At 37.7% G+C, this 15,436-nt stretch overlaps 1 protein-coding gene across 1 annotated transcript; it reads left to right on the forward strand.

Annotated features, from left to right (window-relative positions):
• Positions 1–232: 232 nt before the first annotated feature.
• MYCT1 (MYC target 1) lies at positions 233–14,824 on the forward strand. Its single transcript, XM_081094816.1, has 2 exons — positions 233–299; positions 12,533–14,824. The coding sequence occupies exons 1-2, from the start codon at positions 248–250 to the stop codon at positions 13,042–13,044; spliced, it is 564 nt and encodes a 187-aa protein (XP_080950942.1). The 5' UTR covers positions 233–247; the 3' UTR covers positions 13,045–14,824.
• Positions 14,825–15,436: the final 612 nt, after the last annotated feature.

Here is a 15,436-nt window from a genome sequence, read left to right on the forward strand (position 1 = left end):
ATTGTTTTCTGTCTCGGGAACCATGTGGAATTCCAAGATAAGAAAAACAGTTGCTAATTTGAGTATAAAAGCAGGAAACATGATACACTTGTTTCCTTTTATGCAAACACAAGCATATGAGGGGTTGTGTGAAAATTATTTTTCTCTTGCGGAACCACAAAGACAGAATCAAAGTGCTTCTTTTGGCCACACTGGCTTTTCTTTCTTTCTCTTTTTTCTCCTCTCTCTTCTATTGCTGGTGGATATTATGGCTAATAACACAACAAGTTTAGGAAGTCCGTGGCCAGAAAACTTTTGGGGTAAGATATTTTCTTTACCTGTTTTAAATTTAAAATTAGTGTGCAGAGAAATGTACTGTGTGATTTACGAAAACATTGGATATCTCTGAGACCTTTTGTTTACTGTAAACTGACTGTTTTCATTGATTGATTATAATAGATATATTAATATAAAGTGTCTTTAAAGTGGGCTATTACAACACGCAAGAAAAATCTGGGCAACAGGACTGGATTGGCTGGTGTTACAAAATATAATTAGAAAGGAATAAGGAAAAAGATGAGAAGCAAGGTGGCAGGAATTGCTCTTTGGAATAGGATAATGTGGCTTTTGTTAGAAAGTGAAGTTTTATTTGTTTAAGGTTATGGGTTATGTATTTTATTTAATGAAACCAAGAATTCTTACAGAGGTTGCCTTAACATACATGGTCAATGCTACACTTTTTAATTCCCTAGTGAACCTAACTAATAAATCAGTACTTAAGGAGGGTGATACCACAGATAAAAGAAGGAATCGTATTATGAACTTAGAGGGGGAAACTGAACTAGGAAAAGCTAAGCGGGAATAACACCACATGTAACATTACAGAGGACGCCGAGCACAGGAGAGAAGGCACCACGCAGAAGGCCTTGTGTTCGGACACAGCTGCTGCCCAAACGCCGGCGGCCGGTGGAGTCAGTATCACCAGCTGTTCAGGCTAGAGGGACAGGGAAGGACTGGGATGTGACCTTGACAGGTACTTTGGGTTCAGGGAAATTTTAAAAATCAAGGGGGCAATTTGAATTACATCCAGAAAAAGACTTTAGAGGAGAAAATGGAGTTTATGGATAGATGGATATCCCTGTTTAGTAATCCAGAACAAGTTTTTAATCCTCTGTTGCAATTCAAGGGCATATTTTGGGAACAATGAGGGGAAAGGTGAGCAGCAGTGGCCGGCTGCTCCTGGCAACCTCACCTACGTGTCCACCATCACGGAAACTCGCATGAAGGGAATTAATAATTCTTTCTACCATCAACCAGTTACGTTCGCTTCAATTTGTAAATTATATCAGGGAACATCTACAATAATTATATAACAAAATTAGGAAGAAGAAAATAATATATTTGCATATCTAAGAAATGGCATGATAGGCTTATTCAGGTAGACACCAATAGATGACAAGCCTTTGGATTGTAGACTTGTAGACATCTAATCGTACGTTTGTTACAATACTACTTGGTGTCCTCATAACAGAGCAAGCGAATGTCCAAAAAACAGCTAGAGAGTGTGTTTACACTAAATTCATCATTACAAATCTAAGTAGCAGTGTAAATGAATTCAAAAGCAAAGTAACTCTTACTGCAAACATTAATTGTTAAAGCCAAATCTATTTTTTTCCAACAACTAAATGCCAGGTTCACTTAGGCAAAGGAAATCATTATCCACTGACTAACACATGGACAGTAATCACTAAGAAAACTTGAATCTGTAAGAGCAGATGTCTAGTTGGAGTCTATTTGCCAATCCTAAAAAATGATAATTTTTTTAAAATATAGAAATCTGTGCTTGAGAAGGAATTCAAACTTACTGTCCCAAAGATACTTCCTAGAGTTTCTTTGTCTTAGTATGTGAATACAATGGAAAATATATAAAAATAATGAAAACCAGGAAGGGGAGTGTTATGTTGATAAGCATTAACAAAATCAGGGCAAATATGTTGAGCAGATATAATGTTTTGGGGAAAATATATAAAAGATCACATTATTTTTTTCTGAAGTAAGGAATATTAAGTGGAAGAGCATAAGAGACAAGGCTTACATTAGGTTCTAACTTTTAAATATATAAAAGATAAAAGTTTCTTAAAACATAAATGCCCATCTTTTTTCTTTTTCTTTCTTATGTGTATCTAAATTGATATCTATTTTGATCACTGATTCCACAGACATATTATTTTGATAATCTTGTAAAATGCAGTGCAAGGCATTATCCATGGCTACCAAAGGCAACTGGCTGCTTCTCACTTTGAATTTGGAGAAGTAAAGAAAGACTAGCTTAGAAAAACAAAACTTGAGCATTAAGCATATCAATTTCCCAGACTTAACACACTCAAGCTGCATAAAATGATGACTATTACCAATCATGACAGCTTGCATTTTCATAGTAATTGCCCCTCAATACTTACTACATGTTGTGCAAGCATTAAAGCAATTAGTGCAAGGGTGGACAACACAATTAGCCTGAGAGGGACAACCTAGATCAGTGATGGCGAACCTTCTGAGCTCGGCGTGTCAGCATTTTGAAAAACCCTAACTTAACTCTGGTGCCGTGTCACATATAGAAATTTTTTGATATTTGCAACCATAGTAAAACAAAGACTTATATTTTTGATATTTATTTTATATATTTAAATGCCATTTAACAAAGAAAAATCAACCAAAAAAATGAGTCCGCGTGTCACCTCTGACACGCGTGTCATAGGTTCACCATCACTGACCTACAGGAAGACACCCCCTTGCATTTCTCAGTTTTGCTTAAAACTATTGCTATAAACATTGCCCACAAAACCAGCAAGAAACAACTGGGGAAAGTTTGCTATGCCCTAACGTAATGAAATAGGAGGGAAGCATCCTTAAACTGAGTTGCCCTCTTGGTACCTGGAGTACTAAAGAAAACCTGTGGTTAAACTTCCTGTCTTGCCATGTGGCTTTTCTCTTTTGGCTAACAGTGTACGTGTATTTGGCTACCATTGTATGTGTATTTGGCTAGCATTGTGTGTATTTGGCTAGCATTGTGTGTGTTTGGCTAGCATTGTGTGTGTTTAGCTAGCATTATGTGTGTGTTTGGCTAGCATAGTGTGTATATTTGGCTACCATTGTATGTGTATTTGGCTAGCATTGTGTGTATGTTTGGCTAGCATTGCGTGTGTGTTTGGCTAGCATTGCGTGTGTGTTTGGCTAGCATTATGTGTGTGTTTGGCTAGCATCATTGACTTAGGAGCTTGCATTTATTTACCTCAATAAATCTTCTCCCAAATGGCACTGTCTGTCCTCAAGATTACATTCTTGGAGGAGATTATGTGCTCATACACATGCAAATAAATGCCTTTATTGTCATGGACTAATACAAGATAATATATGGTAAAATGGCAATGATTGGTAATATAGTACAACTTTTTAAAAAATACGGCAGAAAGCGTTCCTATATCCTTTTTAGAAGAAAGGAGATCAGATAAGTTCAAATAGAAAGATAATCCTAGGAAGGACTTTTCAGTCATTCATTTTTCCTTCATTCACTCATTAACTCATTCATTCATATACTTATCTATTTGCTTCATTAGTTTACTCAGAAGCATTGATTGGCCACCCATTATATAACAGGCAACGTGTGAGGTTTTAGGGCAGAAATGCAGCATAGTTGGAGAATTTCCGGGCACTCAGGAGAAATGTTATCAGCAAATATGCACAAGTAAGTACCCACAAGCCACATTTGTTGAGAAGTGAATGGCTTGAGGCAGAATTGTGTAAAGGATGTCAGTATAAAAGCTTGAGCAAATTTAACATAACAATCCTCAATTTCATGAACTGGGTCTCCCCTCTTTCCTCTTCCCTACGACTTTTTCTCTAAGGTGTGTGTGGTGAGGGGGCGGGGGTTAGCACGGGGGGGGGGGGGGGGGGGTTGGGGGTGGAGAGGGGGGACATACTATTAAGGTATTGGAGAAAGAGGGCCTTTGTTTCTTGAGATAACATTTTTAGTTCTGATATTTCCTTTGTACACCTAGTTATTTCTTATAGTTTCCATTTTTCTGCTGATACTTTGTACTTTTTCTTTCATTATGAACATTTTCCTTCACATCATTAAACATAGATATCAGTTGCTATGACCTCTTTGTCTGCTTATGGAACATCTGGGTCATCCTAGTGTCTTAAGGGGCTGACTTTCTTTTCTCTTAGGATGGGTCACATTTTCCTGTTTCTTCACGTCAAGCAGCTTTACGTTGTATTCGGAACATTTTAAATGGGCTTTTGGGTTCTTTTATATTACCTATAAGAGTCTCTTTTTCTTGTTTGTTTTCACAAGCAAATACATGTTTAGAACTCCAACTAAAATCCCTATAAAGCCTGTCTCTTGAAAGGCAGTTCACATCTCAGATTAGTTTAGTTTTTTGGTTGTTGGGTTTTGGTTGTTGGTGTTTTGATCTGTTTGTCTTTTTCTCTAGCTGTGCTATTTGGAATTTGCAATACAGTTCAAGAGTCCACCATAGATATAGGAAATGTTTATCAATAAAATGTAGGGATCCTCATTTCCGCGGTTTCTTCAGACTGGAAATGCTACAGGTTTTCAGATGGAGTTTCACCTGCCCCACATGACTCAGACTGGAAACTGTGCTCTGACCAGAAGTTTCGAAAAGTAGAAAAATAATCTAGTGCTTGCTCTTCTTTTCTTCCAAGTGTCAGATTCCCTCTAGTAACTGCCTATGTTTGGTCATTCTTCAGTGCCTGCAGATAGGAATTGTTTTAGGGGAAGGGAAGGGTGTGCAGTTTAACCAGTATTTATAGTCAGTATACCTGAAAGGATCAATCCACAAAAGCTTACTTGGAATCTTATCTTTACACTAGAGGCCCAGTGCATGAATTCGTGCACCAGTGGGGTCCCTCAGCCTGGCCTGCAGGATCAGTCCAAAACTGGTTCTCCGACATCCCCCATGGGGTCCTGGATTGCAAGAGGCCAGGGAGCCCACTGGTGCATGATCAGGGCCGGGGAGGGACACAGGAGGTTGGCCAGCTGGGGAGGGACTGTAGGAGGGCTCCAGGGCATGCCTGGCCTGTCTTGCTCAGTCTCGATTGGCCGGACCCCAGCAGCAAGCTATCCTACCAGTTGGAGTGTCTGCTCCCTGGTGGTCAGTGCACATCATAGCAACTGGTCAACCAGTTGACTGCCCCCTGGTGGTCAGTGCACATCATAGTGAGCGGTTGAGCAGCCTTAGCATATCATTAGCATATTATGCTTTGATTGGCTGAATGGCTGACTGGATGACTGGACACTTAGCATATTAAGATTTTATTATATAGGATGTTTCTACTGTTTATGCAAGGCCTTAAGTCAAGAAGGAGTCTGGTGGCAGAGTGCAGTGCAGATGGAGTTGGATGAGCTAGTAGAAGAGTACAAAGAGTAGAGGTGAGCAGAGATAATTAAATACAGGTCAACTTGGAACCTCTATCTACAGAGGTCACTTTTAGGAGTTTGCTTTTACTCAAATATGGAGGGTTTGGAACAGAAGAGTGATGTGATTTGACTTACATTTTCAAAGGTTCACTGTGGCTATTATATTGAGAATAGAACATAATTGGGAGAGTAGGACAAATAGACCAGATAAAAGGCTACTGCAATATTCCAGGCCAGAGATGCTGGTTGCTTGGACCACAAAGGTGGCAGAGCAGTTAAATAAGAATTTGAATTCTGGATATAGAGGCATTGTGAAAACAGACCAAAGAGGATTTTCTGGCAGATGATATACTCATAAAAGTAATTATTCTGTTGAAATTATTGTAATCCATTGAGTTTTCTCTGCCCTAAATATTATTCTCTCTAAAAAGCTTTTGCCAACATCTTATTGCTTGAAACATTCTCCTCTATACTCGAGGGAACGAAGAACAGCATACATAGCCTGCTTTGGTAATAGTTAAGCTTTATTATTCTTACTAGAGGCCCAATGCACGAAATACGTGCAAGAGTAGGCCTTCCTTCCCCCGCTGCCGGCACTTGCTTCCCTCTGGCACCTGGGACCCAGGCTTCCCTCACAGCCCTGGCTTTGTCCAGAAGGTCATCCGGAAGGACGTCTAGTCTAATTAGCACATTACACTTTTATTATTATAGATAATTGTAAAGGATTTTGTGACTAGATCAACGTTCTATTTTATTATCAAAGACAAAAATTACTTTTCAGATATTGGAACGATTCAACTCAAGGCCACTAGATGGTAGCCTCTACTAAATTTTAATACTAATAAAATTTGAGGTAATGATTACACTTACTAAAAACCAGATTCAAGATTAGAATATTAGAATTGCGAGGCACTGTAGTGACTGTTATTAGGCCAAAATGAATAACATGACTTGGGTAAGTTAAATACCCATTATAATAAAAATTATTCATTGAGGATGTATGGGCCAGTCCCTTGCTGGTTGTGTAGAAACACAATACAAATTAGAATAACAATACCTAATTTATATGCCATACCTTACTGATCTTATTTATTTATTGTTCCTTGTTTTTATGTTTATTTATTTATTTATTTTTGTTGAATTTATTTATTGGGTTGCAGTGGTTAATAAAATTATATAAATTTCAGGTGTATAATTCCATAATACATCATCTATATACTTTACTGATTTAGAATTTGTTCTTATTTGCCTTCAAATGAATATCTGCATTTCTAAAAGTAATTGTTTGGTGTCATTATTTGCATTATATTGTAATTATGTGAAGTGAAGTCATGGCTTATTTTTCCCCCCTTAAGAATGTTGAGAAATAAGCAAACTGTCCTCAAAAGAGAAATATCTGAGTCAATATATTTTTCAGGTATATTTTCTTTTATAGTAAGTTTTTTTAAAAAAAAAAAAAAAAAAAAAAAAAAGCTCCCCACATTTATGGGCAGAAGTCTGCCAGAATTGAACTACATAATTTTAAAGCTGTATGGCCAATAGATGCTGTTTTTATTAGATATTTTCTGGACTCTCACTGTTTGTGTCAGAAAATCATTCACTATAAACAAAAAGTCTCCTTATGGAAGACCATTCTGGAACAGGCTGTTATCATTGTGATTCTTAATATTTCTTTCTTATTGCTTTTCTGCATTTCCATACTTGTTCTTGCAGTTAGTATTTAAGGGTGCTTAGCCAGACAGATCAGCTTTTTACCATATATTTCAGCAAGTCTTAGAGAGTCTTGTGTTATTCCCATTTGTAAGTATTAAAAAATTCTGCATATATAGCAAGGACGTAAGAATTAGTGCAGTAACTTCTAAAACAGATATTTGACTGACCACATGGGAAAGGAAGTCATTTTCACGGCATGTGCACTCAACTGAACAATAAAATTAGGCAAATCCATATCTAAGGCAGTATAATTTTCTCTCTCATTTTTATAATTTCTGTAGCTCCATCTTTTTGTATTTATATGCCTTCAAAATTTAAATAATTTATTATTAATATGTACATATTATTCTCAGGTACTTTTAGCATTCAATATTGAATCCTCTTCAGCTATGTATATAATCATATACAGTCTTTCACTTATAATAACAACATACTTTGAATCAAAACTATCTATTCTGCCTACATTGTGGGCCCAGACCAAGGTCTACAATGTCAAATAGAAATATTAACAACCCATAGGAAATAATAATTTAAAATAGATATATTATTAAATTGCTTTTGTGAGACTATTATTCCACTTTTAGTGCCACTAAAAATAATAATCTTTCTACTCACAAAATTTATATTTTTCATTTAAGAAGATTGTGGTGGTTGAAAATATTCTTTAACAACTTATCTACTAGAGTTTGTATATGACCCTTGTTTTCTTCTATCAGAACAATAATATATTTTGGAAATCAAAGTCACCGGGCATATAAATATATTTCTCACTTCATGTATTTTGGTTTCCTTTGCTAATATTCTCAATCACTTTAACGAGAAGAAATTATTTCCCCCTGGATATATATTTTGAAAGTTTCTAACTTGTTTTTCTTGACATTGAACCTGATGCTATTTCTCACTATAGATAAACCATTAGGAATGCTTTATTTGCCAGAAGAGACTGTGGTTGACAGGCTGAAAGGGTAGATACACTGGGATTGTGTATGGAAACTCCTGCAAATCTTCAAATGCTTTTACTGGGTAACCAACTCAGTTTCAAGATCTTGGCTTTTATCTCCATTTAGTTTAAATAAAGTAAATATGTGTCTTTGACCTCATCTATTATGCCTGCTAATATCCTGATATGCGTAGGATCCTCAATCAGACCCTAGTGGTTATATACGTTTATATACAAAAGCCAGGGCATATACTTTGTGAACTGGACTATTTGTCTCCTCCTTTTATGTTGTACATGAGTGAAAGCCATAGTCTCCTGACCAGTGCTGGTTGTCAATATTCAATTGTTAAAATAAATCATGTTAGTTCCACCCCTGGCAGGGTGGCTCAGTTGACTGGAATGCCGCTCAACACACGAAAAGTTTTGGGTTTGATTCCCAGTCAGGGCACATACCTAGGTTGCTGGTTTGATCCCGAGTTGAGGCATTTAGGAGAAGCAAACAACCCACGTTTCTGTCTCACATCAATGTTTCTCTCTCCCTTCCTCCCTCTCTAAAAATAAATAAACATATCCTTGGTGAGGATTTAAAAAAACCATGATAGTTCTACTATATAAACCTTACAATCTTTCAATATCAATAAAATGAGAGATTTGAGTCCAAGGCATTTTTAAGAGTTTGTTTTAGCTAAAACTCCATATCTCTGTTTCTATATTTGAAGTTGTTATTTAAAATTCTCTAATGGAGGTTGTTGATTCAGGGAAATATGTCAATAGAAAACATAATATTGTTTACCATAATTTTCCCAAGTATTTTTGTTCATAACAGACTTTCAAATCTGGTGTCCACCCTGGCCTTCCCACCCCAGAATCCTGGGAGTCATTCTAGAATCCTCTTTTCCTCAGTATAGCAAAGTATGATGTTTTTACTGGTTGACTTTTATTTCTAGACGCTGAAGGTGGGAGAGGAATTGTGTGTCCTTTAATGGTGTTTAATTTTCTTTTGTTTCAAAGGACCCTAAATTGTCCCTTACTCTTTCTTTTCTCCTTCATTGTGTGGTTACCAAAAACCCCTCTCCTTTTCTTCCTTTGTTGTTTTAAGCAGCTTTGAGACAGACTTTACCCACTTAAAGGGTACATTTAAATGGTTTTTATTATAGCCACAGACTTGTGTGACCATCACCACAATCTAATCTGAGAACATTTTGTCTTTCACAAAGAAACCCTGTTCCCATAGCAGTCACTCCCATGCCCTCCCATCTCTCCCACCCGCCCTAAGCAATCACTATTTGCTTTTTATCTGCACAGTTTTGTCTGTTCTGGACATTTCATATAAATGCAATCATACGAGAGGTGACCTTTGGCAGTCTTTCCAAAGAAATGTGCCTCCTCACATGTCTGTATGCACCGAAAGCTTCTTTCCTAAACACTGTGTTCAGGGACCAGAACACCTTTTCATCATTTTTAGTTTTTACAGAATTGCCTTTCTTCTCCATGAAAGCTTTCGGTGGAAGCATGGAAGATAATTGATTGGCATCTCTATTGTTTTTCATAGTTCATTTTCTAGGTAACTTGAAGTTGGATGTCATTGTCTTCTAATTATACTGAAGTCATGGGTTTTGTATAGTTTTATTTGTTCATTTTGTTGTTCTCTTAGTGTTTTGTGTTTGTTTGTTTTTTTGTTTTTCCTTTTGGAAGAAATATTGGAGAATTCTTATTTACATTGCTGCCATTGTCTTGGAAACTCTGAATTCCTATAACTTCTTTTCTGGGCTCCAAATATTTGGGGCCCCGGTAGAGGTTAATTTGGAATTTTACTACATTACTAGCAAGGCTTACGTTAGGTTCTAACTTTATTTATTTGCTTTCTCCAGATAGAGTCTAACGCAATAAAATCCTCATCTCAAGAGACTGCATTTTCAGGTTATGACTCAGTATTATTTTTGTGAGACACATTTTGGAAGAACAATACTGGGTCTAAGAGATGTTTCCTGAATCATCTTGTAATTCAGAAGTCATCTTCCTATTATACAAAAATTATTGTGTAGATTTAATATAAACAATTGTCTTAGAGGATTTTTATATTTCTAACAATAATTGTGAAAGTAGGAGATAACAAATATAATCTTTCCTTGGGAGATAAATGTAACAATAAAAGATAGAAAGACATGAAATATATCTTAAAACTAAGGAGCAATAATCAGTCTTAGAAATTCATTAACATTAGCTTCTTTGTTATTTCTGAATTACTGATTTTCATAGAACACAACAACAAACTGGTAAAAAACAAACCTTGGCAATCATAAAGTCTAACTCCATTAAAAAAATAATAAAACAAATGAGTCTAAATAAATTTCTTAAAAATCACAAACATGTTAGGGATGAAGCTGAATTTGAATCAGTTAGCTTTTGCTGTGTAAAAATCCAACCCCAAACATAGTGGCCTAAATGATCATTGATGCGGCTCATAATTCTGGGGTTGGCAATTCGGATGCAGATCAGCTTAATGCATTTCCTGCTGGCCTTCTCGCACGTATCACACTCAGATGTTGGATTGACTAGAATCTGAATGATCTAAATGATCCCACCTACATATCTGGAGTTTGACGGGCTCTTGGCCAGGGCCACAAGGATAACTGGGCCATGGATCTCTCAACAAGCAAGAGGCTACCTGAAGGAGTTCACAGGCTGGCAACTGCAGGGTTCCTGAGAGCAGAGGGGGTGGAAGCCGAAAGCCCTCTTGAGACTTAGACTTGTGCTAGCACAGCTTCATTTCCATTGAGTCCTAGAGGCCCAAGCAAGTCACGAAGGCAGACCAGATTCAAGGGGTGGGGAAGCAGATTCTACCTCTTCCTGAAAGGAACTTCAAAGCATTTGAAAACCCCCTTCTTTTGTTTTCCCAATTTCACAACCCCGCCGAGTTAATTTCCAGATAAGCAATGAGATAAGATAGCTTACTCCTCTACTTAAGAGTAACATTTTTTAATGAAATGTGTCTCTATCCAAAAGGTTATACATGAAATGGAGCTTGAAGAATGAGTTTTCCAGACAGAAATGTAAAAATTGTATCTAGATGTAAAAACAAAACAAAGCATGGGAAAGCACAGAATTTAAGAGAGAAGAACAGGCTTTGTGTTAGTGAGAAAATCAACATGGCTCATGGGTTAGATTGTGGGGTAGAGAATGGAGAAATGTGGGTAGTACGGATGGAGGGGCCTTCTGATATCCAGGGTGTCTTTCCATTCAAAGCAGGGGCTCTGTTACCCAGTTTCATTCAAGAATTGCATGTAGTTCTCACAAAGGAGCAGTAAGGTAGAATTTCCATTTTGGTAAGGTTTTCTGCCCTCCCCCATTTCCCACCAGAAGAGAAAATCTGAACAAATACAAGTTCTGTGAATTGAAGGATACTGGTGTATAGCAGGATTCTATGGAAATTCAGAGGACAGGAATTTTATTATCAAAACAAGGACATGATGGCAGCATGAACCAGAACTTTGGGTCCAAGAAAGAGCCCAGTAGTCTGGATAGGTCATGTCATCAATGAGTCATAGATAAAAGTGACAGTCCAGAATTTTAGAGAATAGAACATAAATCAGTAAGCCCACCAGGTGGTTCTAGCCCAGCACTTCCTCTCTCAGAATGAGCTCAGAAAGTGAGATATCATGAGCCCTGCAGGTGGGAGACATTGATGCTTGATCAGAACAGACAGAGGAAAAGGCAAAATCAATATGATTACAAAGTTCCTCGTGAACTTGGCGCATTACTTACTACTGTAACTCAAATGGAAATAATCTTTCAACTACATTTGCAACCCTATAAAAACGTTATGAGCTAAATAATGGCCTTAAAAAAAATGGAACTATATTTATGACTTCTTTCTTAAAGATGATAAAATAATGTAAGCCACATGAAATGATACATATAAAATGTTATTTTAGCGGTTCTCCACCTGTGGGTCACGACCATCGGAAAACACATATAGCATATCAGATGTTTACATGACGATTCATAACAGTAGCAAAATTACAGTTACGAAGTAGCAATGAAAATAATTTTATGGTTGGGGGGTCACCACAACATGAGGAACTGTATTAAACGGTCGCGACCTTAGGAAGGTTGAGAACCACTTTTGTTTAAATGGAAATGTAACAGCTTCCACTTGTTCATATCCACCTAGTACAATTTTCTATTCCTCTAACTTAAAATCGGTTTAATCATATAAGATGCCCCAAAAAGTGTATACACACTTTGAATAATTAATGGCAATGTTTCTTTCTTTTCAGGTTTAACCCATTGGAATTAATAATTATTTAAAGTGTGTATACATTTTTGGGAGGAAGCACCCTGAATACACCATTGCATAGTTATTATTTGCATTCTGCCCTGTGTTTTCAGTTGAGTCCCTACTTACAAATCAAATTACCTGCTTGTTGTTGTTTTTTTTTTTTGTTTCTTCGTTTCAGAGGATCTTATCATGTCCTTCACAGTGTCCATGGCTATCGGGCTCGTGATCGGAGGATTTATCTGGGCTCTGTTTGTCTGTTTGTCTCGAAGAAGAGCGAGCGCCCGCATCTCCCATTGGAGTTCAAGTCGGCGACCAAGGTCCTCTTATACTCACGGCCTCCACCGGCCTGGATTTTACCGCCACAGTGGCTGCGAACGCCGCAGCAACCTCAGCCTGGCCAGTCTCACCTTCCAGCGACAAGCTTCCCTGGAACAAGGCAATTCCTTCCCCCGAAAATCAAGCTTCAGGGCTTCCACGTTCCATCCATTTCTGCAAAGCCCACCACTTCCCGTGGAAACGGACAGCCAGGTGATGACGCTCCCCGCTTCCCCGACCTCCCCCGCCATCCTCACGGCCCACAGCCTGCGGCGCCCCGATTTCCACTGGTCCAGCAGCAGCCTGCCCGTGGGCCTCTCCCCGCCGCCTCCGCCCACCTACGAGTCCATCATCAAGGCATTCCCAGATTTCTGACAAGGAGCTTTCGTTAACTTGGTTCTTTCTTTCCTTGTCTTTTCTTGAAAGGAAATCATAAACAGACTAGACAGAATTTTGAGGACATGGCCCAAGCGACCAAGGAGTTCCCAAACTGGAAAATGCTCAGACAAGTTGGACGCCACAATGTACATTTTCTCTGATCCCATTTTTTCCTCATCTCACAAATAAGGAATATTTTCGCAACTCGTTGTATATTTATGTATTTTGTACTCAATGTGAGGATTTTTAAAGGTCGTGATGCCAATCTAAGAATCATCAGTAATACAGTATATATATTTTAGACTAAAATAAAAACAAGGTAGTGGTGGTTTACAATCCCGTTCACTGTCCAATGTGATTGCATAGGGTCAAAGAAATCAGTGTCACTTAAAATGTGTTCTGGCCTCAGGAGTTTTAATGTTGCTTTCTTTGGAATGACGAGTGGACGATTGTACAGCCTTGGGTTTCTAATGAATTATATGGGCACAACATGACAGGACACAGAAGATTCCAGAGTTCCCCGATTCTGCTCACTTAGGCAACGTGTGGGAATCAAGCTGAGCTCTGTGGGTGTCACAGGGTACTTCCGTCGTTAACCTTCACTTTTGTGCTTTCCCTCAGAATAGTTTTCCACACATCACGGAGGCAGAACCCCTGGATTTGCTCACATGATAATTTACCTTCTTCACTGTTGTAGTTATGTTTTTAGAAAAGCAACAGCCACAAATCCAATTTACTTAACCTAAAAACACACGTTAACACTGAGCTTATATTTTTTCTAAGGGTTAAGTTTTATTTCTTAGATTTAAACCTAGCAATAGGGAAAGCACTTTATCTAGAGACTTTCTCCTGTAATTTCACAAACGAAACAAAGAAGTTGGAGTCAGTGGGAACAAAGTCTGCCATTGAAATGGATGTTAAACCCATGAAGAATTCTCCTTCCTGGATTGACTCATCAGGCATCATCCCTCGTTTGCATTTCTATGAATTCAACTTCAGATTCTGTGAAGAGTCTTTATAAATGACTAGAGGCCCGGTGCACAGATTCATGCACACTGAAAGGAAATTAATTAGAAGAACTATTTTAGTGGCCAGGGAGGGATCGCGGGGGGTTAGCCAGACTGGGAGGAACCACGGGAGGGCTCCAGGGCATGTCTGGCCCATTTTGCCCAGTCCCAATGAGCCAGACCCCAGCAGCAAGCTAACCTACTGGTCAGAGCATCTGCCCCCTGATGGTCAGTGCACATCATAGCGACCGGTTGAATGGTCAAACGGTTGGACACTTAGCATATTAGGCTTTTATATATATAGATTAAACCATGCCATAACTGCAGGCAGTTATTTAAGGAGTTCACTTCCACAGACGGCCATCTTCTTAAAGAAAGGTACATCCCAAATGTGGGTACCAGAGAACTTCAGGGGCCAGATGCCTGTGGCTGCCCTTTCTCATATAAGGACACAAGTTCACTGGATAATGACTCTAAAGGCCTGTGCTTTATTTCTGATATAGTGAATATTTTGCTTATGTCACTGTTTGTTTGCCCCTATGAACGTTGGGATTTTTGGTGAAGAAAAACGTACTCTCATTTTAGCTTCTGCAGTGCAGTGGTCACAGCTACTAGTGTCTACATATGGCTTAAGATTGCAATGATTTTTAGATAATAAGATTTTTTACATAGCATCTTCCTTATTATTTTTGTTTAGCTTATATTTATATTGTTCCTTAAGGACAATTATTATTAATGATGTCTATAGATAGGTTCTCTTTAATGCAATATACCAGAAAGAAAAGAAGGAAAGAAAGAAAAAAAGCTCACAGGATAACCAATTTGTTCTGAGTTTTTGTTGTTTTGTTGTGTGTGTGTGTGTGTGTGTGTGTGTGTGTGTTTAACACATTTAGCAATCATCATGTAGCCACATAAAATTTCAAGGGATCATTAACTTAGTAACAAAGCTATCTTGCATGTATGTCCTTCTTATTGTTTAACATGAGAAATTAAACAGATTTTATATTGGGAGTAAAAACTGTTTTATATCGCACAATCAAAATGAGTGTCTTGTAAATATTGTGCAATGTCTGAAATGTGAAATTAAAGCACAACCTGCAGACTTTTTTAGTTGTATTTTTCATTTGAAATGTTTAGTATTTTTATGAAACAAAATTAAACTGATGTTAATTTTGCTTAATGGGTTATTTATTGAATAACTTTGAGTATCTCCCATTTACTTTGGCCTTTGAACCCAATCTAAACCGTCTTTATCTATTCCTGAGACACAAACTTTATTTTATATAAAAATGTATTTTTTAAAAAGGGTGACATCACCAATAAATGGAACAGGATTTTTCAATGAATTAATGCATCTGGAAAATATTATTTATTTAAAAACA

This window comes from Myotis nattereri (genome assembly GCF_964212035.1).
Source record: "Myotis nattereri genome assembly, chromosome: 6".
NCBI classification, from domain to species: domain Eukaryota; kingdom Metazoa; phylum Chordata; class Mammalia; order Chiroptera; family Vespertilionidae; genus Myotis; species Myotis nattereri.